Below are 22,508 nucleotides of genomic sequence, written 5' to 3'. Positions count from 1 at the left end.
GTCCTTGTAAGGTCTGTCAGTCATCGGCACATTTCCTGGCTTAGATTTTGCCATGTTAAATTTTGTCAATATTGCTTCGACGTAGGCTTCTTGATCTAATGATATGGCATCTTTGATACGAGTGATTCTGATCCCCAGACAGTTCGTCGCGGAGCCCAGATCCTTCAGGCATCGTCGACATAAATAGCCAAGAAGATCATGCTGCTGGCTTGGATGCGATAATAAACGCAGGGGTCATACTTCGCCTGAGTTAACCCAAACTCATTTAATAGCTGGTCCAGCTTTCTGTTCCAGACGTGGCTTGACTGCTTTAGACCGTACATCGTCTTGTTTAGTCGGCACACCAGTGTTGTATCTTGATCGTGTTCGAATAGCGGGGGTTGCTCCATGAATATTTCCTCCGTTAAGTCACTTTGGAGGAAGGCGGTCATAGCGTCCATCTGTTGTACATCCAGATCGTATTTCGCCGCCAATGTGAATGAATATCGCAGCGAACTGTGACGAACCAGCGGGGAGCATGTTCGTCATAATTTACTCCCTTTCGCTGTGAAAAACCTTTAATGACGAGGTGTGCCTCGTACCGCTCGAGGTTTCAGCTACTGTCCAACTTTGTTTTGTAAATCCACTTGCAACGAATCATCTTCCTACCCTTAGGAAGTTTACTCGATGCCCCACCACTGAACTGATTCGACGTCTCAGGAACCAGGGATGAACCTCTTGCCTCAGCGATTGCTTCACCCGTTACCCCATTGAGATGTATTGGAACGATGTCATCGGATGCAAAATGCTGGTAAAAATTAGAACGGGACACACATGATATAACAAAGTCATTGTACTTGCCTGAAATTTGTGCTCCCGACCATTGCGCTTCAACACCTGTGACTGGGGTCGATTTGAAGTTTGTAGCGGTGGGAGCACAGGCATTGTCACGGTATCAGTAGAGGAACTGCAAATGTGGCTTAAAGCTGGCTCATAGTTCAAAATAAAATGTTAGCGAAAGAGTTGCCATATTAACTGCTTTTGTGTATGCTACTGTGTTTGTCTATAGATTTCTACTAGCACTAGAATGTTTTCTAATGATTTTTCAAAATTTAAGCTATTTTGTAAGCCTGAAACAGAAATTGACGCTAAGCCGTGGTACGGCACGGGGGACTTTAACGTATGTGCTGTTGAGTGGGCAACTCCCTAGCAGAAATGGTGCGGAGTCGATAATTGATGTGAGGTTTTCCAGTCCAGGACTGAACACGAACTGAAGGGTAGACGATGGCTACACCAATAGCGACCACCAGTCGGTTTGCTATAGTGTAGAAAACAACGCGAGGCGGCTAACGACGGGTAGAGCCAACACTCATACCACCCGCGGCTGAAAGACATCGCATTTTGATGTCGAGATATTCGGAAAGGCAATGAGATATTCGGGAAGGCAATGGCTCCGCCCGACTACTGGGCAACTAGTTGCCATACTATCGCGGGCGTGCGACGCCACTATGCCCAGGACTCGTCAACCTAGGAATGGGAAGCCACCGGCCAACTGGTGGACTGATGCGATAGAGGACCACCTGAGTACGTGCCTTCGTAAAAGACGGAGGATGCAGCTTGCGCAAACAGACAAGCAGAGGATTGAGCGCCGCACAGCATTTGGTTTTGCAAGATCGACGCTAAAGAGTGCGTTTAAGGCAAGCAAGAGGGCCTGCTTCGATAGGCTATGTGCGAAAGCCAATACGAACCCGTGGGGTAACGCCTATAAGATCATAATGTCCAAGACCAAAGGCGCGCTGGTGCCTGCAGAGCAATCACCAGCGATGCTGGAGCGTATCATCGGGGGACTTTCCATGCCACGAGCCTAGTCATTGGCCTCCGGCAGTCGAGTCTCACGTCCGAGGTTCCAGTACCTTAGACACAGACCAGGGATGGTCAGCCAACCTGCCGAACATCCAATCCGTGAGCGACGACAGCCGTGTCGAGATCGAGGGAGAGGTTAGGGTTACGAATGAGGAACTCATAGTGATCGCCAACTCCCTAAAGGTTAGCAAAGCACCGGGACCGGATGGAATCCCTAACCTGGTAATCGGGCTGGTTTGGTCTTACTGCAGGAAGCTGGGAAACCGCCATTCTCAACAAACTGGTGAGGTACACGGAGGGTTTAAACGGTCTGGCAAGTAACTAGTTCGGTTTTCAGAAGGGCAGGTCTCCACTGAATGCCCTTCGTCACCAAGACGGCGGAGGCAGCACTTTAGCGCAATAAATAAGGCATCACGTCACACTTGACGTGAAGAATGCCTTCAATAGCGCCAGTTGGGACTCCATAGCGCTTGCGCTCAAGGACATTCATGTACCGGTGTCGCTGTACAAGATTCTGGAAAATTACTTTCAGAACCGAGTACTTGTTTACAACACGACGAGGGTCAGGAGGTCGCTAGGTTCTATCCTGAGACCGATGTTGTGGAATATCATGTATAACGGAGTGTTGAAACTCAAGTTCCCTGTAGGAGTTGTGATCGTTGGCTTTGTAGACGACATAACGCTAGAGGTTTAGGGCGAGTTGATCAAGGAGGTCGAGTTGACGGAAGTGCACTGTATACGGTGCACTCCAGGAAACAGGAGTTAGCGCACCATAAGACGGAGGTCACGGTTATGAATAACCGCAAATCAGAGCAACAGGCGGTATCATACGACGCAGTCTGCACCCACTAGGGAGGACGTATAATGCTTCGAGCAACGTGACACAAGAGGCATACGAGGTACCAGCAGATCATTATCGATGATCAGATGGCACTAGGAATGGTCCAATTCCACGAAAGGTAGATGGACGCACCGACTTATTCCGGCGGTATCCGGATGGGTTGGGAGGCGCCATGGAGAAGTTTACTTCCATCTGACACAGATCCTTTCAGGTCATGGTTGCTTCAAGCAGTATCTACTCAGGTTCGGGCATGTGGGGTCCCCCATGTGCCTCGAGTGCGTAGATGCGGAAGAGACTGCTGAGCATGACTTCTTCGTATGCCCTCGTTTTGCGCGTGCGCGGAGCGACATGATGGTAGTGAGCGGCTCAGACACTACTTAACTTAACCCACTTAACACTACAACTTAACCCATTTAAACTAAGGTCTTTTCTTACGCGTTCCAAATTTGTATGGGTCCTCGTAATAAAGTTTTTTTCTGAGTTGAAAATATAAGGACGATAACTGCCCTAAAACGTTTGAATCTCTAGAGACCAAAATGTAATATTTTAAATTTACACTATTCACACCAAAAATGTGATTTCATTGAAAACCCTAAAGCGGATACCTACGTGATTGAAATGAGGTCGATATCCTGTATCGTTTCTGAGTAATGGAGAAAAGTGACCCGCGTGAAAAAAAACTCGTCGAAATTTATCGTTCCGATATCGTTCCTTTTCGGATTAAAGACAACTCTTTTTTTTTGTAATTTTTTTGTTGTATTTCTAAATGTGTCGACTTTACTTAATTCATATCTAGAGTAGAATAATTTAAAAGTAAACTAAAGGAATCGAACGTTTGTTGCAGAATTAATATACCTTTTTCATACTCAATGGTTATCGCCGAACTATTTCCTTTTTAGTAGGCTGTTGTTTCTGCGATTCAAGTTCTACGCAGCACGTGCGTGGTGTAACGAAGTGCTTGATCACTTCTACACTGATGAAAGCTTCGTTATTGGGTGTGGGTGAATAACAGTAAATTTCCAGGACCAAGACAAACAAAATGGTCTTTTTAATCACAACACCGGAGAAAGCAATCAACTTATTAGTTTGAGCATTGAGATACTGACAAAAAAGCAACGCAAGTATTCTGCCCAAATTTCCGAACTGCAGTTTTTGGAAGTACAATTATTGTTCTCATTACAGCTACATATAAAAAGTGCGCAAGTGCTCAATGTACAATCAGTGCAGGTTGTTAAACTTTCGAATGGTTCAACTTTAGCACAGCCTTTAATTGTTGTTGGATAACGGTGCATGTTATGTGTTGGGAGCTCGAAACATTTTTTTTAACCAACTAATTTTCTGGGCACCAGTCGATATGTGTGGGATAAGTCTAGGAAAGATAAAGAATTTCGTTAAGAATTAGGATATTGGAAACAACAACCGGGTTGAATGTGTGTTGACATTGATTGAAATAAACTGATTTTTATTTGTTTTTTTTTTCTTAGCTTGCTGGTGAAACTATGATTCCTCAGTACAAACAAATATTGGCATACATTAAACAGTAACTTAAACGTTAAATGAGACTAGAGTTTGCTTCTTTATATTTTTATTGTTTGTTTGAAAGGTGAAAAACAAATATGGCGGCAATGAGTTGCTCTGGTAGCGCGGCAGCAGCAAGCTTGATTTGTTGGTGCTGACGATCGGGAGAGGTGATGGTGCTAAATGCATCACCAGTTTTAGACTCTTGTTTTTTTTAACAAATATGTTTTTTTTTTGAAACAATTGATATGGAGGATTCGCTTATCTCATTACAAAAACATCCATATTTACCTTTCATGAAAGGAAATATTCCAATGCAATGTTTCAACTGAGGCGCTAGGCTTATACCTTTTAGAAATGATAAATCTGATACGAGGGAACTAGACCTTCTTGATTAATGATTTTTTGTTCTCTTTTTTACTATAAAGTCACTCCTGCATTAACCTATTCTGAATTCAGTATGCTTTTTTGCTTTTGCTTTGCGAAACAAAGTTTAATTAACGATTTTTCTACACCTATCAAGTTGATTGGAGTTCACGAAGAAAAAGTTTGCTGATTTAGAATTTCCCAGTTAGCAAAAAATGCGTTTTTTGTATGGATTTTCCATTTTGCCGCGAGGTATAAGCTAGGCCCAATGGAGAAAAATCATATAGACTACTATTTACAAAGCGCTCATATAAAATTGCATAAATTAGCTCTGACATTAAAAATAGTTGTTGTTTATCACACAAAATTTAAGAATACATAATAGAGGGACGAAAAAATTAACTCTAGCAAGCTTATATCTGATCATGAGCGCGAACTGGATGCTGCTGGCCGCATGCCGGAACTACTGCTTGTGCTGCAGGCGGGAAACGAGCTGGGAGCGATTGTGCTAACGGGCGTCGCTGGGATAGGAGCCAGTGACTGGGTGGGCGAGGGCGTTGAGGAAGATGATGACAGTGATGAGGGCGAGGAAAGTGACGAAGGAGATGACGGTGGCGAAGTCGGCAGTCTTAGCATCAATCGCGGCGGACACCGACCGTTGAGACCGTGGCCGATGCTACTTCTGGTAGAGCTGGTGCTTGTGCTGCTACTGCTGGCGGTACTGCAACCGCTGTCCCGGTTGTTGTTTTTGTTGTCGTCGTCCTCGTCCATTTCCTCGTCGTGTTGACTAAACTTGCTACAGTTGTTGATGAGGAAAAAGGGTGGTTGACTGGGCGGCACTATCGGCGACGGTGGGGGTGGCTCGAGCTTCCCGTCGGCGATCAACGCCTGCTCTAGTTCCAACAGTTGACCCATGAAATTCAGATTCGGAGAAATAATGGGCCGGGCCAGCTTTACCATCTGGTAAGCCTCCAGCAGGGAAACGGCTTTGTAGCGCATAACATACGCAATCGCGATCGTGGCACTGCGGCTAATTCCGGCCTGGCAATGCAGCAGCACGGTGGAGCCCTTCTCGCGGGCATCCTCTGTAAAGGCACAAAACAAAAGAGAATACTTTTAGTTGTTTGATAAGAAATCGTGTTGGATGACTAGAAGCTAGGCTGGAGGAGCACCTGGTAACACTGAAATACGGAATGCAGACAATTTATCTTATCTAATGTACAGCTAGATTCAGGAAGTGTTAAGGAAGCCTTGTGGGTGAGGAGACTTGTGACTAGCAGAAAGATTTCCTTTTTTGTATTGTATTGAATACCCTTGCAGATGTGTATATTTAGAACAAAAGCTAATCGATGAAGGTACCGTTTCTGTGGAAGGAACGATACCACAGTCTAAATTACGCCAACAGAAACGTCCTCTGTTAGGTGAAACATGTTTGGCGTGTGTCAACGTAACGTACAACGTGTTCATTGGCATTATAAACAATTGTAGAAGATACACTTTAATTTTAGCTATGAACACTTAAATAGCACGCCCCACGCTAACAGCTGAATACTTAGTGTGGGGAGGAAAAAAAAAGAAAGCAAAACAACAAATCGAGGGCAACCAAAAACCGTGCTGTACCTACCGTACAGAAAGAAGTGCAAGTATGATTCATCGCAAGAGGCACTTATTTGGCGTGTGCGATTCGAGCTAGTTTTATTTTTCCTCGACGCTTGAACGATTCGCGCGGTAGAGTCGCGTTTCCGTGAGCTCAGTTGAATTTCTTCGGCAGAAGTCGCGAGACTGAAGGACGGCGGTGATTTGCTTGATCGATTTCAACTTTGAGGTTGTATGCCACGAGAGACACAATAGCCATTGTCAATATTTGAGCACAAAATTCATAAGATCCAACCGGGTGGAATGAGAAGAGAGTGGCTATGATTAATCGTTCGGCAATTCGATGATTCGGCAATCAATGATGTCACTGTCCGGTATGGTTCGGTCAAGAATTCCAAACTTAGTGCCTTGGCTGACCTCAACGGAGAGTTATGTTTATGTGTATACCGCGAGGAGATCGGTTTTAATTTGTTTGAACTCGGCGTGTGGCACGTGACGACATTTCGCTCGCCCGCCCTTGACGTTTCATCATCTGCGTATGTCACTCTCAGTGAATCAGGCTTCTCTTCCGAAGGATGATTCATCCCGTCAGGATTTATGTTTTCGTTTTTTTTCTTTTTCCTGTCGTCACGAATCGTCCTTTTTTCGTGTCCCTAATAGCCAACGGATGTGTAATGGATACCACTCACACAGCGTGTGGTGTATAAAGAAATGGAAGAGATTTCCAGCCAGCGTTTGCCGGTTTCCCAACCGTGCGGATCAAATTTCCGACCATATTTTTTTATCCCACGCGTGAAACCGTTATGATTAGTTTTGATGCTGATGCTCTGCGGATGGCGCATCAGAAAAAAGGGATAGATTTTCAATCAAACACGCAATAATCGCTTGTAAGGGCTAGGCAGATAATTAAAACGCACTCAACCAGGCATCGGAAATTGATTGATGACAGCACCAGGGTTGCCAATAAAATTTTGGAACAAACTGGAAGAATGCTATAAAAACACTAGCAATACTCAGAGGGAGTCTCTCTGAGTTTCTCTCAAATACACTAGGCTTTAAAATAAAATTGGAACATAGCTATAAAAAATTGATGATAATGATAATTGGGTTGAGTTCTGTTAAAGTACTTATACACCAGTAAAGTTTAAATTCCGAAGCTGTCGCTTGATGTTTATAAAAAAAAAATGCAATGTTCGGAATGCTACGCAACATACAATCTCTAGTTTGCATAAAAACAGAAATCGTTGTGATTTTCAGATCCTTCCGCCGAGACTTATTTCTACATATCTTTGCCGCGAGCGAGGGTGTGTTTGATTTATCCGTAGTTTCCTCTCCAAATTGTCAAAAACGTCTAAACAAACCGAACCAGGGAATGAGTCATCAGTTAACGAACGCTGCGCCAGCCAGACTGTACGAGCGCGCAGTGGCAATTTTGTTATTAAAACCATTCAACTGTTGAAATAACAATAGAACCGAAGCTAAGTAGACAGCAAGAAGCACACGGTGAAGAGAAAAAATCGAGCACAGTTGGTGTTGATTGGTCTATCAATTTTGGTGTGTTTATGCGCACCACAGACTAGCAGATATGCGCTGCCTCTAGTGGAACAATTTAACCCATTTCATGTCGATTTCGCGTCGGTGTGCATTGCGTGCAACACGTAACGGCCATGTTTATTTTGATAATTTTTAAACAAAACACTCTTGAAATAACATTTCTGAGAAAACAATTCCAAACACGGTGAGGGCCTTAACCTCACTTCCTGTTGGAAAAGCGATGCGCACTTCAAAAAAAGTCGGCCTATTAATATACATAAATTCACCACTTAAAGCTGGCGACTTCGGGTAGAGCAGCATGAATCTCACGCTTCTATCGCACGGCATCCGGGTTGGTTAACAAAACTTCACCGTGCCATTAGTTAGGAGCCTCGGTAAAAGTATGAATCATCAGCGATACTTTCACCCCAAATGCTTCCTTCTCTAGTTCGAAGGTGCTGTGCGTACGGAGGACGACGTACCGCTGTGGCAATCCCTTCGGATGAAGCAAGCCGACCGTTATGAGCTTTTTATTACTTCTCTATTTTAGTCGAATCCCGAAGGCTTTTAGTATGTTAAATTTGATCCTTTTTCGGTAGACGGGCACGCGCGGCAAAGGGCAGAGGATTTTCGATGTCCTTCGTTGCTGAGATTTCCGCTTTGTCTCGCTTTGATGCGGGATTTTGCGGATTAGGGATTGTTCGATTGGAGAGCTCCGAAAAGCAGATCAATATTTTTTGACATTCTGTAGGGTTCTCTGCTAGATGCCCATATATTTTTCAGTCATATCCTGAAAACATTCCTGATGACAAAACAATGGCTAAAATTTTGAAATTCTTCCCTTGAAAGGCTACTGTCAGATAAAATCAATTTAGAGGTTTTGATGTGGATCAATTTTGATCTTGAAACACCCGTATTAAACATTTATAAATGAGTTCATGTTAGTAAATTACAACAAAATGGCATCCGATGCAGAATCAATATAAGAAGTTATCTAGAATATTATGAAAACATTCATTTATGGTGTGAGCAGAATAATGCATTTATCAACAACTGGATGAGTTTCTGAACTCCGATTCAACTAAATTACTTTAAAAAAGTGACGTTGCATTTTGAACATACTATTTCTTGATCATTATCATCACTTTTTACAAAATTATCTGCTTTAAATGCAGAAAGGATCGGTGAACGTTTGTTTTTTTGTTTATTTTTAGTGTGAAGTTGTCACCAAAGCCATCAGTATCAACAAACGTCGCTAACGTTTGCTGTAAAAAATGGACTAAAATTGCCGATTTTTCATACCCTCACACACACTGACGAAGCTTTATGCAGCATCAATCATAGTATCCCATGAGTTAGCAGAAAAAACTTGACAGCTCTAACAGTCGAATTCGAATGGCGAAACAGTGAAACTAATTCGTCCAGAAGTACATGCGCTCAAAAAACGGTACCCCGTCGCGTCGAAAATGGACATCGTGCGGCAGTTCGTGGACAGTGAATACACCCGTTCCGGTATCTTCAACTTCTTGACACTATTCGACAATAATCAGAGCATTAAATGAAACCAGGAGCGACAAGAAGCTCCAAAGGATGCTGAAGAGGAACATGGAGGGAAAAGTGGCTACATCGCTGCGTGCGCTTGGTCGGGAGGTCGGTTGGTAACCGTGAACAGTGAAAAAGTACCTGGCGAACATAGACATACATGTCAGGAAGCGGCACTGGTCCACTGGTCTTGGAGCTGCAGGCTATGACGCAGAGCGGCACTGCCTAAATAAGATCGTCAAGTCGATTTTTCCGGCAAATCATTAAGTGGCGGTGGTGATGGAAGACGAGGCCTGTCTCAGCCTGGAAGGCAACGATTGGCAGGGCACTTATTTCACTTCCTCCACGAAGGAAGTGAGCACCGAGATGAAGCTCATTTTACACACCAAGTTCTCCAAGAAGGTGCTGCTGTGGCTGACAATCAGCGAGAAGGGGATGTCAAAGCCGCTCCTTTTTCGCCCCGGACTGGCCGTGAACGGGGAAATTTATAGTACGAAGTGCCTGCCGGAAGTTGCATCGTTTATCAAGAAATACCAAAAGACCGAAAACGCAGTGTTCTGGCCGGAGGTGGCGTCGGCCCATTCCTCGAAGCGATAGTTGGAGGAGATGGAGTTGGCGAAACCGTCCATCGTGCCCAAGTTGCGTCCCATCAAGGATTTCTGGATAAACCTGAAGCGTAAGATCTACTTCAACCATTTTATCGCGAAAACTGAGGAGGAATTGATTAATGACACGAAGAAAGAACACCAAAACATGTCTACAATGCGAATGTTCCGGTTAACTGCCGGAAGGCCTCTCGTAAGGGCGTAGAATTTTTTTGCCAGTATTTATTAGTTATTTTTTTATCATCATCCAAAAAAAGTCCATTATTTTACCGCAAATGTTAATTGGCGTTACTCGGTAATTTATGTTAAAATCAGTATTCAGTTGGTTTTACAGATAAAAGCGGAGAAGTAAATTGCTGGACACTTCAATTATATTTTTACCCGGAGAAATTTTGATGCCTGCGTTTAGTTACATTTACAAACAAGAAGAATAATCGCATCAGATGTTCAGTTTGGTTGGCAAAATTGGCAGTAGAATTGCGTCCGCTGCCAACGAATAGAACGTGTTTTTCCTTTGTTAATTTGTTATGAGGTGCGCGTCCCGTCAAACTAGACCCATGACATCCATCGGCACCGACAGGAAATTGCCAGCATCCTGAACCAATCGTTTAATTTCGCTAATTGTCTGCCAAACGACGCGTTTAATCGTCCCAAAGCAACACTAGCACCCTGTAATAGAGAGAAAGAAGAAAAAAAAGGCCCAAATTCGATTTCCACCCATTGCGAAGAAACTGTCGTAAAATTTAATTAAAATCAATGTTCATCAGTCGCACTCTTGTCGGTTGTCGTTCCTTCTGGGACTCGAGGGTTCTGCAATGTGTGTGTCTGGAACAATTGTGGAAGGTGTGTTTTATGGCTGCCACTGGGAGCCGGATAAATGCCGTCGATGAATGGGCATGGAAACGGCCCATTCTTCACACTCTACCGTTACAGCTCCCGTCCATCTGCTTCTGGCAGCGGCAGAATTCGGATGATTCATTCATTTCGAAAACACTTTTCATTCATTGCATGCTGCGACGCTCTGTCCCGCCCTCTGTCCCCCATCCCATCCCGAGTGCTTCCGATTCGCACTTCTAGTACAACAGTGTCTATCTATTTGCGACCATGTGGCGGTGAAAAGGGAAACTCAATGCATCAAACCATGCTCGCCTGCTATTAGACCATAGCAGGAGGGTAAATTTTCACATATGTATGGTGTAATAAAATGCATTCCTGAAATGATTACAAGCATTGCTGTATCCTGTTTCCCTTGTCCAGGCTCTTCTCACTTGACGCCATGAACGTGAAAGAGCTAATAAAATAATATTTATTCCCCCTTGTTTTTTTCCCGATTCTACCACTGCTCAAAGGGAGCGCGCGTCCAAAGTTGCGCGGGATCCGCATTTATTGAATAACAGGTTAAACAATGCTGCTATATTAGTAGCAGATGCAGAAGTGGTTACAAGCACATTTCGGCAGACGCACTTTCCATCAGGGAAGAACAGAAGGAAAAATCATAGTAGGTACTGTTGCTTCCCCTTCGACATCGACTGTATGATGATAACGTCACCTGTCAAAAATGAGTGTACACCATTGTTTGGTGAAAATTGAATCAAATCAGTTGTGTGGCGCAGTGTTCCGAGGGAGCATTTCAAGAATCATCGTTTCTTAAATCAACGGCGAAATCGAATAGGAAATTCGATAACTTGCGAACGGCGTCATCCTGTCGTCATCTTCACCCGCGAACAGTAGGAACACGGCGCGTGAAACTACAATGGTCATTAATCTTTTCGGGACGTATCCGTACTTAATATACTGAGGCGAGGGGTCACTCTACTTCTGCCGGCAGTGTTGATGAGCGCAATTTACAACGCATAAGGTGTTGTAATTGCGTTAATTTTTATTGATAGGAAAAGGGCACATGTGACGAAAAATTCTTCCTGTCCTTTCTTCGTTTCGTATTACGAGGAGATCGCTGAAGTAAAAACCGTACCAATATATCAGTTCAGTGCGACTTGCCAGAAAACCAGATTTTCCACCTTGTCGACAACGGTGCGCATTTCTGTGTGTTGTGGTAAAAGAAAACCTGATCTGCGCAACCGGTCCCGAAGCCACTACTGCCGAAACGAAAAGCCACGGCTGTATCAACAACAACATTAGCAACAAAACGCCAGCAGGCTAGCGGAGGTCTCCCGGCGTAGGCTATTTCCGAGAAGGCAACGAATAAGAGAATTGAGAAACATGTACGTTAGTTGGTTGGCTCTAACAATTTATTGCCAACAGTGGTTTCCTGCGGCCTTTGCAGTGACGTCACGATCAAGCAAAGGTCATTCAAATGGCCGTTGCTTTCGGCTCACGATTCGTTGTCGTCGTCGTCGTCGTCCATGTCGGTCGAAACACTACACGACAGCAATCTGTTTGATGATGTTGAGAAACGAGCACAAGTGTGGTGAATATCTTGTGGAGCCACCAGACCCGATCTATCGTTGTTATGCTAGTGAGGCTTTTTGGACTGCGCACTCTGCGCATTTTTTCGCCCGTTTGTGGCGATTGCGATATGACTCATCATCATGCTGCTTTAGCATTTTCGGTTGGTTGAGTTTTGGAGAAAAAGCTACACGTTGAGGTCACCGAACCGAGCTAAAGACCTACTGTCGTGCTGCGGTAGTGACCCCTTCGAAATAGACGCCCCTCGTGAACTATGACTCATGCACTCTGTAATTGAGCACCACCAGTAGTCTTATAAAATTGTTCTGCTTCGATTTTCTCATTTCAGGAACAGAAATAACGTTATAACCCTCCCGTTATAGTATTCTCGCTGTCGTTACCGGAAGCACGCAGTTGCGTCGCTGCGTATAAACACTCCACAGCGGTGAACGAAGGGAACGCATTAGTCATCGCTGGCCCAGCTGTCAAGCACATTCGATTGTTATTGGTGTATTGTTGCGACATCTTGCCACTGACAGGCAAGCATCTGCAGACACACAAAAGCATGTTATCGCCATGCATCTCACAGCAGTTGTGTCTATTTACGCAATTCACTCGACAAAATTTATTACGAAATTGTACTCTTTTCTGTCATTTTAAGATTACATTTCTCTGTGTTTGTTCATTCTGGTATTCTGAGGTAACGCCGGCAAACAGAGACGCCATTGTTTATCCCCGATAGGCTGAAGATTCAACAGATAACGTTGTACTTCGCAGTAACTAACGTATTAGCGCAGCAGCACTGTTGACGGTGATCATGATGGGTTCCATTTATCATTGCACGGTCCATGCGTCACGGCGATTAAGTACAGAATTAATGACCAGAAAACCAGATAACCTTTGGTTTCTCTAGAAAGCTGCGTGGAATAATTCCGTGGAAACGATGTGCCAATTATACTGGTTCTTAGCTAGCCCCCTCTAGAATCTTCCTGAGGCAATGATTTTGCCATCCGCAAGTTTTTCCGGTGCTTTGACCGGCAGTGAAATTAGAGTACCCGGATCCGACAGTATCAGCTCAGCAGCAGCAACCGAAAGGGAGAGATTTTTATTGTTATTCTAAACTCTACCCCCGAAGCTGTCACTGGAGACGAGGGCGGATCACTAAGCTATTAGAGTAATGTACCTTTCGGGGTTCCATCCCCTCATTAGTTACAGTTTTCGGCAGCATCAGCATCGTAAAAAACGGGAAAGACGTTACGGCAGCCGCTGTCAACCGGGATGAGTCATCCTGGTTCTACCGACCATCCTGCCAAGGGGAAATGCCATTCAGGCCAGGTTCTTCCCATCATCATCATCATCACCATCAACGGCGGCAGTAGCGTTCAGCGTACGAGGACTAATCTGTACTGTGCGTTTGCATTGAGAACTCCTCCTTTTTTGTGCTGATCTTTGTTTTCCCAACAAAGGAAAAACTTGAAGGGTTTAGGTTGTTTGTGTTGTTTTGCGGGATTTTACATTGTGTACCACGGGCTCGAATGTTTGCAAAGTTTGTGCGGAGGGTTGCAGGTTTTTTTTGTTCGGTGATCGTGAGGTCGGGTCACCACCATTCCGGCGGTGAATGGGAACGGCAGCTGGATCAGATTTTGCAGCATTAAAAAATGGGTGAATTTTTGTTTCCTAGCTGAGAATTTCAAATCCTTTGTGTGTCCTTTTAGTTTTGCTCACAACTTATAAAGGGCATCAGAAACTAGACTAGAACAATTTAAAATCATAAGATAGAAGAGTTTGCAATTCCGTAATTCCTTATTTTTTGTTATGCGAAATACAGAATGCCCGTTGCAACGCTGCAAAGCCGACGTCTTATTTGACGTGTGGAACGCAAATTGTTAGCATAATTAGGTCATCTGAACCGTCCGTGCTCTACATTTCTGGCTGTGACGGTTTTGTCCGTCGAAGCGGGCACGGAAAGCATGCCGGCAAATTTGCGGATGATGAATTTCTTTATTCGTTTTCTGCAAGGAAATCACCCACGCGCACAATGGGAGGCAGTCGTAAGCGGGAAAAACTAGGACTCCGTCATCGTGAATTCCCCCTCTGTCCCCAAACAAAGCTAAAAAAGGCGTTTATAAACTATAAAAAAAATCTCACTTCTTTCACCAGTCGGCAAATGGTGCGTGACTGTTCTCGTAAGGATTCCAGCAGGGCTCGAATTATCAAAAAACATGACAGCTCTACACCACGCAAGCCATACATCCAAGGTAGAAACCAGGGTTGCCACATTTATATCTGTATTTTTCTTTGAAAATATCTGTATATCTGTATTTCGGGCCAAAAAATCTGTATTAAAAATCTGTATCGAGCAAACTCAAAATGTTGGATGGAAAAATTTTTATTTGCAGAACATATTTAAACAAATTCATTCTTCTCTTTGTGATGTTTATACAGGTTTTAGTTAAATTTGTTTTTTAAAGTTTTCGTTAATACTTTTCTTTTTCCGACTCTCAGCAAAGTCATGCTATTTTTAATTTTAGTTTAAGGAGTAAATGTAGTAATGAAGATAGAAGTTAGTTTAGTTTTCGTTAATTTAATATTTGTATCCCCTCCTTGGTCTGGAACGTAGCTTTCAGCTTTAAAAATTGAGATTATTAGCTTACGAATTTGGGGAATTGTCGCATCAAATCGTTTAAATTTTCCAATTTCACGAACGATTTAAGATTACTTAAAGCTGCCATTTTTACAACAGGATCGGTGAAATCGCACCTCTTTGCAATTTGTTTTACGAACTTTGAATTGGTTTGTTTAGCTATACCAGTTTTTTATATAATCTGAAAGAGCTGCATTTTCAAAGCAAAACGTGATTTTAAAAATTTTTCTATCGTTCTTCGATTCTTAAATCACGAATTAAAACTGCTCGAAATCTGCTCGAAATCGCTACAATGACAGTTGGTACCATGGAACGGGGTGAAATTGATCAATTTTTATAACAATTTCCAATTAACTAGCTTCATGTACATTTTTCCCAAAATAGTATAATTTTAAAACAAGGACTGGTATGTGCTCCAGTAAACCTCTATGGCTATTGGTGAAATTTCTACGTCTACTTCATGAAATAAATTTGATTATTCTATAAGGTACTATGAGGTATATTGGGGTGAAATTGATCACCATTGAAATCCATACATTCTTTTGGCAATGTGCTTTTTTTCAATATGCTAAAGATAAATGATGATTTCTGTGCTGAAAAATATAATTTACAGCTAGTTTGGAAACGAAAATAACGATATTTCAGGTTAAAATTTGTTTATTTTGGTTCACGAGCTGCTTGTTGCAAAATTTGCTCCTATTTGATCGTCTTTAGACCGATTTCAATTCGGTGTGTTGCAAAAGCTCAAAAACTAGCTCTGGAATTAAAATCTCCGTTGTTTCCTGCGAATTAATCAGTATTTTTTTAATGGTATGGAATTATCATTGTTGAAAATTACATTTTTTGAGCTTTTATCAAACTTTACTCACTTCTCCAAATTTAACGTAATAAACCCTCAACTAGGATTACTTTAAGTAAATTCAATTTTTTTTTGTTATTTGGAAACTAGTTTGATCAAATTTGATTGAGTTATGACTAAGTTAGAATTTTTCGAAAATACGAAAAATTGCACCGGGCGTGCAAGGGTTAACTTTGACAAGTATGTGAATCATGCGAAAGATGCGTTTAAGGACACGTTAACATTGCCTACTGTTGTAAGAGCAATATCTTTTGATTAGTATTTTTTATCACGAATTTTCAGGTGATCAATTTTACTCCACTGATCAATTTCACCCCATTCCACGGTATATGGGCAAACTGTCATTGTAGCGATTTAGCGTGAGTTTTCAATCTTCATTTAAAAATCGAAGGACAATGATAATTTTTTTGAATCAAGTTTTGCTCAGAAAATTACAGTCTTTTAACTGATATATAAAAATCAGAAATCCGTGAATAGCTAAACAACCCAATTGAAATCCTGACAAATATTTCGGAACGTTCATTTTCGCGCTTCGTTCAATCACATTCCATTTCTTCTTCATTGATACTTCTCGATAATTCTGATGTTGTTTTCTTACAAAACTTTGAAAATCGTATACACTGGGGTCCCTTTCTACGCGGGTTGTTTTTATGCGTTTCTTTGAACGGGATATTTTTACAATAACGCGGATTATTTTTACTCGTTTCGGAAGATTATTTGTACGCAGTATCAAATAAGTTCAGTATAAATATATCTAATCTAATCTTTTGAATGCGGTACAACCAACCGCGTAAAAAGCGACCCCAGGGTAATCGAATTCTACCTTTGAAATTGATTTCGGTGTAACAAAAAAAAAATCTGTAAAATCTGTATTTTTGGCAATATTCTGTAATTCTGTAATACAGTCTCTGTATTGCTTTTTCAGTTCAAAAATCTGTAAAATACAGAAAAATCTGTATATGTGGCATCCCTGGTTGAAACCCCGACGTGTGCAACAATGCGGTTGCGAAACAGTACGAAAGAGATTAACGAATAGATACGAACCATTTTTACCACCAACAGGTGCGCTGCCACTTGCATTGTATTACGGCAGCGGCGCTGCAAAAGCGCAAACGTCAAGTGAGGCGACGCAGCGCGGCGTAGGCGAAGACAGAGTTTGAACAAAATCGATTCTCGATGACTCATGCCTTTCGCGGCGCAAATTTAAGTTCTTTCTCGTGCAAAGCTGGAAGAAATATTTCCTCCAAGAGTTTGCACTTTTCCTGCCGTGCCGTTTTAACGTTAATGTAAACAGTGGTTTATAACTGACAGTCAAAAATAGCAACCTGCAAAATATCGTCATTCGTTGGGGAGTTCGTGATTTAGCGCAATAATAGAGAGTCGGCGAATAAATGTGTGCTTCCAAGGGAGCATTTTCTTGTCTTTTTACCAACCGATATCGATTGTGTGTGTATGTGTACAGTCAACTAATTCGTTACACATAATCGGCTTATCGGTTTCTTGGCAGTCTACTCCGGATGTCCGTGTGACGCACATTCCCTGTGGGGAGTGTCGACACGTGTAATCATTTTCGGTAATACGGTCAGTCACGTGCGGGAATCCCTTTGAAACCAAATTGATTTCTCATTTCATGTGAGACTCAATTTGCTTCGATGAAGAACATCTTGGCATGGCGAGGGGGTGTGTTATCTTGGGCCGCACAACACTCGACCCGTCCGTTAGATCGAAATGCAAACTAAAAACACTCGTCGGGACCACTTTTCACGACAGCCCATCGCCAAAGTTTCCGTGCAGATAAGAGCTGAGCAAATATACGCGCAAACGATCAAATGCGCACAGGTTGTATTGTTTATCTTTGCTAGGAAAATTTATGTTGCCTGGTTTGATCCACCCTCGAATTTACGGTGCTCATCACGGGAAGGATTACTGGTGCGTGCAACCCTCCGGACTTCCTTTTCACATTAGCATTTCGCTGGCGGACGGAAGGAGGGGAGCCATAAAATACAGTTAATTTTCCAAAACACCCACATCCGGCGAGCCGAAATATCTTCTTCGTCATTGTGTTAAAAGAGTCTGGTATATGTAAGGTTACGGGAGAGTCTTCCAGTATGGGAAGGGTTGACTGTAACGCTCGCACTGCAGGATCCGTTTGTCTGTGGTTATCTGCGAAAATTTAGGAGAGTGAGTTTCCCTTTGACATTATCGACAGCGTGTGCACCCGTTTAGAGCTTACTTATGAATATCTAGATATATTTATCTAAAATTTATCTAAATTTGTTCTGTCCAGACGTGCAGCAGAGAGGCGTAAGCGTAAGCTTATTATGCATACAAAACTGTTTGAGATGGGTTGTATTCCCGCAGCTGGAACCATCCTTAAGACTGCAGATTAGGTAAGATTTGTTTAGGAATCCCTGGAGAACCATTCGGAGCAAGGGAGAATAATCTGTCGAAGCATCCGGTGGTGAACGTAGATTCAAAGAAAGGCCCCACTAATTAACCCTTGACAATTCATTCGTTCATCTGTGTGCCATGTTCTTCACGCCACATGCTAATTAAAAGGTGAAACCTCAAGAAGTAGAGAGTGATAGAACAGATTTCCAAACCTCTCGTTCATCGTCAAACTAGTACAACAAAACGGTGAAAAAGAACCGACCGAGGAAGCCTTGAAGCTTACCTTGTATTATGTGCGCAGGGTGCCGGCACGAGGTAAAGTCGTTTCCTTCGTCATAGCATGCTATGAAACTGTTGCAAGTTAAGGATCGCAATGACGAATCGGAACACACCGTTGTAGGCACCTGTATAGTACAGTCGTGTATGTGGAATAATACATATATTGATTGATTGCGGTCTGCTCTATCCACACAGCTAGTCTACCTCTACCTGTACGCCACACATCGCAGTCTGTTCGGCCCGTTCAGCGGCCTGTCAGTGGTGTCGAAAACCGATGATTCATCGTTCGTGGCACGGTATGATGGCCTCCGACGTTGAGCTTCTATTGTTTTTGGTTTTATCACGTTGACTGCCGATTACCTGGCTGTACTTTGCTTGCAACACTGGAAGCTATAATCGGACTAAGCGCTTCTCTCTCAAGAAAAGTTCTTGTACTGCTCAGCGATGTTGACAACAATAATTTTTCACAATAAGAAAACGGTCAAAAAACTAGAAAATACTATATCTTAAAAATATTCAGTTTTCCTTCATTGTTTTTAGGATAATGGTAAAATGGAACATTGGCATCAATGCTGCTTAGCAAGATTTTCAAGAAAAAATATCTCAACAGATATGCAGAGAATAATAAAGATGGATTTTCTATGGTTTCGGTAAGGTTTTTCACCGAAATTTGATAAATCTTGTCAACCGGCCCCGGCCTATTTACTATGACCATATATGGAGCTGTGATCGATCTATTACAAGGTGTAATTTAGAGCCGTGTGTAAATCAGCTTATCATTCGGGGTGCTGATAATGGGAAACTCCAGGCACCTGGCATTGAACGGTTTATTAGAGAACACTTGATTAAGTCTTGATAACGACTGTCAAATGATAAAAAAAAGAAAGCAACCAGGTTTTAAAACTCATTTTTTCGCCAGGTTTGGTGTTTTTAAAAACAAAATTTTTAAGAGAGATAAAATAATGAAGTAGAAAAAGGATTTAATGTGATAGTTTTTAGGTCGGCCTTTTATTAATAAAATAATTTTAGCGTACAAACGTAGAAAATACTTCATCCCTCAATTGAAGTGAGTCATTGTTGTTATTCAACGACAGTAAAACAAACATGTTTTCCCCCGCTAACTTACTGTCTTCGCATCCACGTCGTATGAATTACTGATAAGAGGAAAATGTATCAATATGATAATGCAGGTTGGCGCTGATGCAGGCAACGCGGACTGCACTGCGATAACAAATAACACACTCCATAAATAGAGTATTGTTCCATCCAATATAGAAAAGTGTAGTGATAGCTTTATCACCGCAACGAGTTCTAGGCGATAGAGTAAACAGCAGAATAGAGGCTTCCACTGTGCGGGGGGTGTATTAATTTTTGTACTGGTACGAATCTCTGACGATGGTTTTTAAAAAATTGGAGACAACTTGATAATACATGAGAAGTTAAATGCAAAAGCAAATCAATAACACAACGTCCACGTAAATACGGAAAATTGTGATTTTATGATACTAACTGTTGTACTATTGAAAAATGTAGAGCCTTGGTGAACGCATATTTCGACCAATCAGAGCTGAAATAATGTCTTTATTCCCAGCACAGCCGTTGTTCAAGTATACAAACTATTTGTTGTTGTTGTTGTATTACTCGCTCTAGTCCACACAGACACGCTTACCGGAAGTTTTACTCTCAGTAGTCACGAATAAAAGCTAGCATGCAGAAATGTGGTCTTCATTGCATAACCGAATACTGTAGCAAGAGGACGGTTGACTCTTACTGGAAACTGGCTTTGTTAGCAACCGGCAAAGCAACTGTTAATTTTAGTGCAGCAAGGCTGAGCAGGTAACTCATTCGACCGCAGCGTTCCACAACCAACGCACAGTGGTCCAATAAGGCAAAATTGGAACTTAACTCCATAGCGCCTTTCGCCTTCATCTTAGCTTAGTGGTGTGTTCGGAACCATTGTTTGTATGAATAACTCACATAATCACAAATTGTCAAAAGTTATGAAAAGTTTACTAAACATATTGAAAAAAGAACTTACTTTTTTGTGTTAAGAGATAGAGGAATGGTTTATTCAGGAAAGTTGTAGAACATTTGAAAATATGAAACTTTGTTGAACAAACAAACATCCTATCTTAATTGGGTACAAAGTTATAAAATACTTTATGTATATGGAAGTTACTTGAAATTTAATTTGTTGTACTTAATTTTTCGTTAGTTACATTTTACAAAAAAAAGTATTTTGCAGGAATTGTTAGGGCACACGAAACATACACTTTTGCCAAAGACTATACATCTCGTAAATCACTATTGTGCCGTGTCAAATAAATGTGGTGAAAAAAAATCTCTTAAGGTGAAACGGGATTGTAGTCTTTTCCTATACAATTTTGAGGTTGGAGTTCTTTTTACTTTTGTAGTTTGAGCGTAAAAAAATCGGCTTCCACTAAATAAACAGCACTCAGGCATGCTACTTCAGGCATGCAGCAGTTGTGAAAACAATTAATCAAAGTTTCATGTACGTAGTCTTCATAAATCAAGAAAAAATTAGATTGCAAAATTCGAGTTGATCGCGACCACGTCCCGTTTCACCTTAAATCTTCCACATTTTCCTGAATAAATCCTTCCTCTATCTGTTAACATACAAAAGTTAATTTTTTTTTATTTTTAATATAGTAAACTTTTCATTTTTTTGACAATTTGTCATTATGCGGGACATTCATACAAAAACTCGTTACGAAGACACTATTAAGCTAGGATGAAGGTGAGAGGCACTATGGAACGAGGTTCCACCATTTGCTTTGTGCCACGGACCAACCGGCTGGCCGCAGTCCTGTACAGTATTGCTGAACATGGCCGAACATTTTGTTCGGATCGTCATCTTTTTTCTAAAAAAAAGAAAAAAATCGTCATCTTTTTTCTAAATCACAATTTTTTTTTAAAAAAGGAATTTTCTCCAGTGTAGGATCTCAAATTCAGATTTTTCGATATTTTTCAATGAAAATTCAGACAATTCTCTGAATGTTATCCATGGCAACTTTTCTTTACCTCTCGTCACTATTTCGATATGTCGATTTATAAAAAGAGGTTTCAAAGCTTCAGATCATTTTAATTGTTAGTCTTGCGTCTGCTTGTAGGGTAGGGAACATATTTTAAGCAGCTTTAGGAGCAGCCTGTGTATTGAAACGAAATACTTGAAATCTGTAAGGTGAAACACAAGCATCAGTATATTGACTTGTTCATTATCTTTTTCTCTGTCAGCACTTGTTTTCAGATTCTAAAACCGATTTAGTAAACTCCAACAATAATCAATTAAAGTTCCCTATCGAGGGAAACTATTTCAATCACCCCGAGCCTTTTAAGCAGTTTGCATCTGTTTTGCAGGGGATTTTCTTCAGCACCCAAATAGCGCCTGAATAGCTGCAACAAAGTTGGATGTTTTTTCAAAGATTTTTCTGTGTTGAACGGCACATGTTGCCGAAGTTTTTGACATAAAGCTACGTCTCTTAGGAAGTTCGGTTACATAGGGATGTAAAATGGAAATTTAAAAACGGAAAAAATGAAAAATATGTCGAATTTCAAATGCTACCAAATCGATTGGAATTTTTTTTATGCATCCACCCTAATGCAGGAAATTGCAATTTGATTATTCGAATTATTGTACTATTCAAAATTGTCAAGCCTTGTTAAAACGCAAAATTCTTCATCTGTTTGGTCGCTCAATGCTTATTTTCCCAAGCACGGTCGATAGAAATGTAGACCTAGTAAATCAGGAATGTACTTTACTTTACGAACTAATTTCATTTTTGTCATATGACTTACATTTTAAGTTTAGTAAAGCGGGCAATGTATGCAGTTTGCGAGGATGCGAAAATGAACGGGAATAGAAGGTGTGATTTTTTAGGCTTAGAAATTTTTTTTTCCTCATCCAGACGGGACTCGAACCCGCAATCTCCGTTGTCTCCGGCAAGGTGTTTTGGCCAATTAAACTACTGGGAAATTTTTTCTAAGCCTAAAAAGTCACACCTTCTATTCCCGTTCATTTTCGCATCCTCGCAAACTGCATACATTGCACGCTTGACTAAACAGGAA

At 41.6% G+C, this 22,508-nt stretch overlaps 1 protein-coding gene across 2 annotated transcripts in view; it reads right to left on the bottom strand.

Annotated features, from left to right (window-relative positions):
• Positions 1 to 4,107: 4,107 nt before the first annotated feature.
• LOC129718032 (dual specificity protein phosphatase 10-like) overlaps positions 4,108 to 22,508 on the bottom strand; it is a 37,391-nt gene continuing 18,990 nt past the window's right edge. For both annotated transcript variants that reach the window (XM_055668427.1, XM_055668428.1), the window contains exon 4: positions 4,108 to 5,652. In XM_055668427.1, coding sequence (XP_055524402.1) covers positions 4,991 to 5,652 — 662 coding nt within the window. In that variant the 3' untranslated portion in view covers positions 4,108 to 4,990. The remainder of the gene's footprint in view (positions 5,653 to 22,508) is intronic.

The sequence above is a fragment of the Wyeomyia smithii genome, chromosome 1 (genome assembly GCF_029784165.1).
Source record: "Wyeomyia smithii strain HCP4-BCI-WySm-NY-G18 chromosome 1, ASM2978416v1, whole genome shotgun sequence".
Taxonomy (NCBI): domain Eukaryota; kingdom Metazoa; phylum Arthropoda; class Insecta; order Diptera; family Culicidae; genus Wyeomyia; species Wyeomyia smithii.
This window is presented reverse-complemented; position numbering and strand designations above follow the sequence as displayed.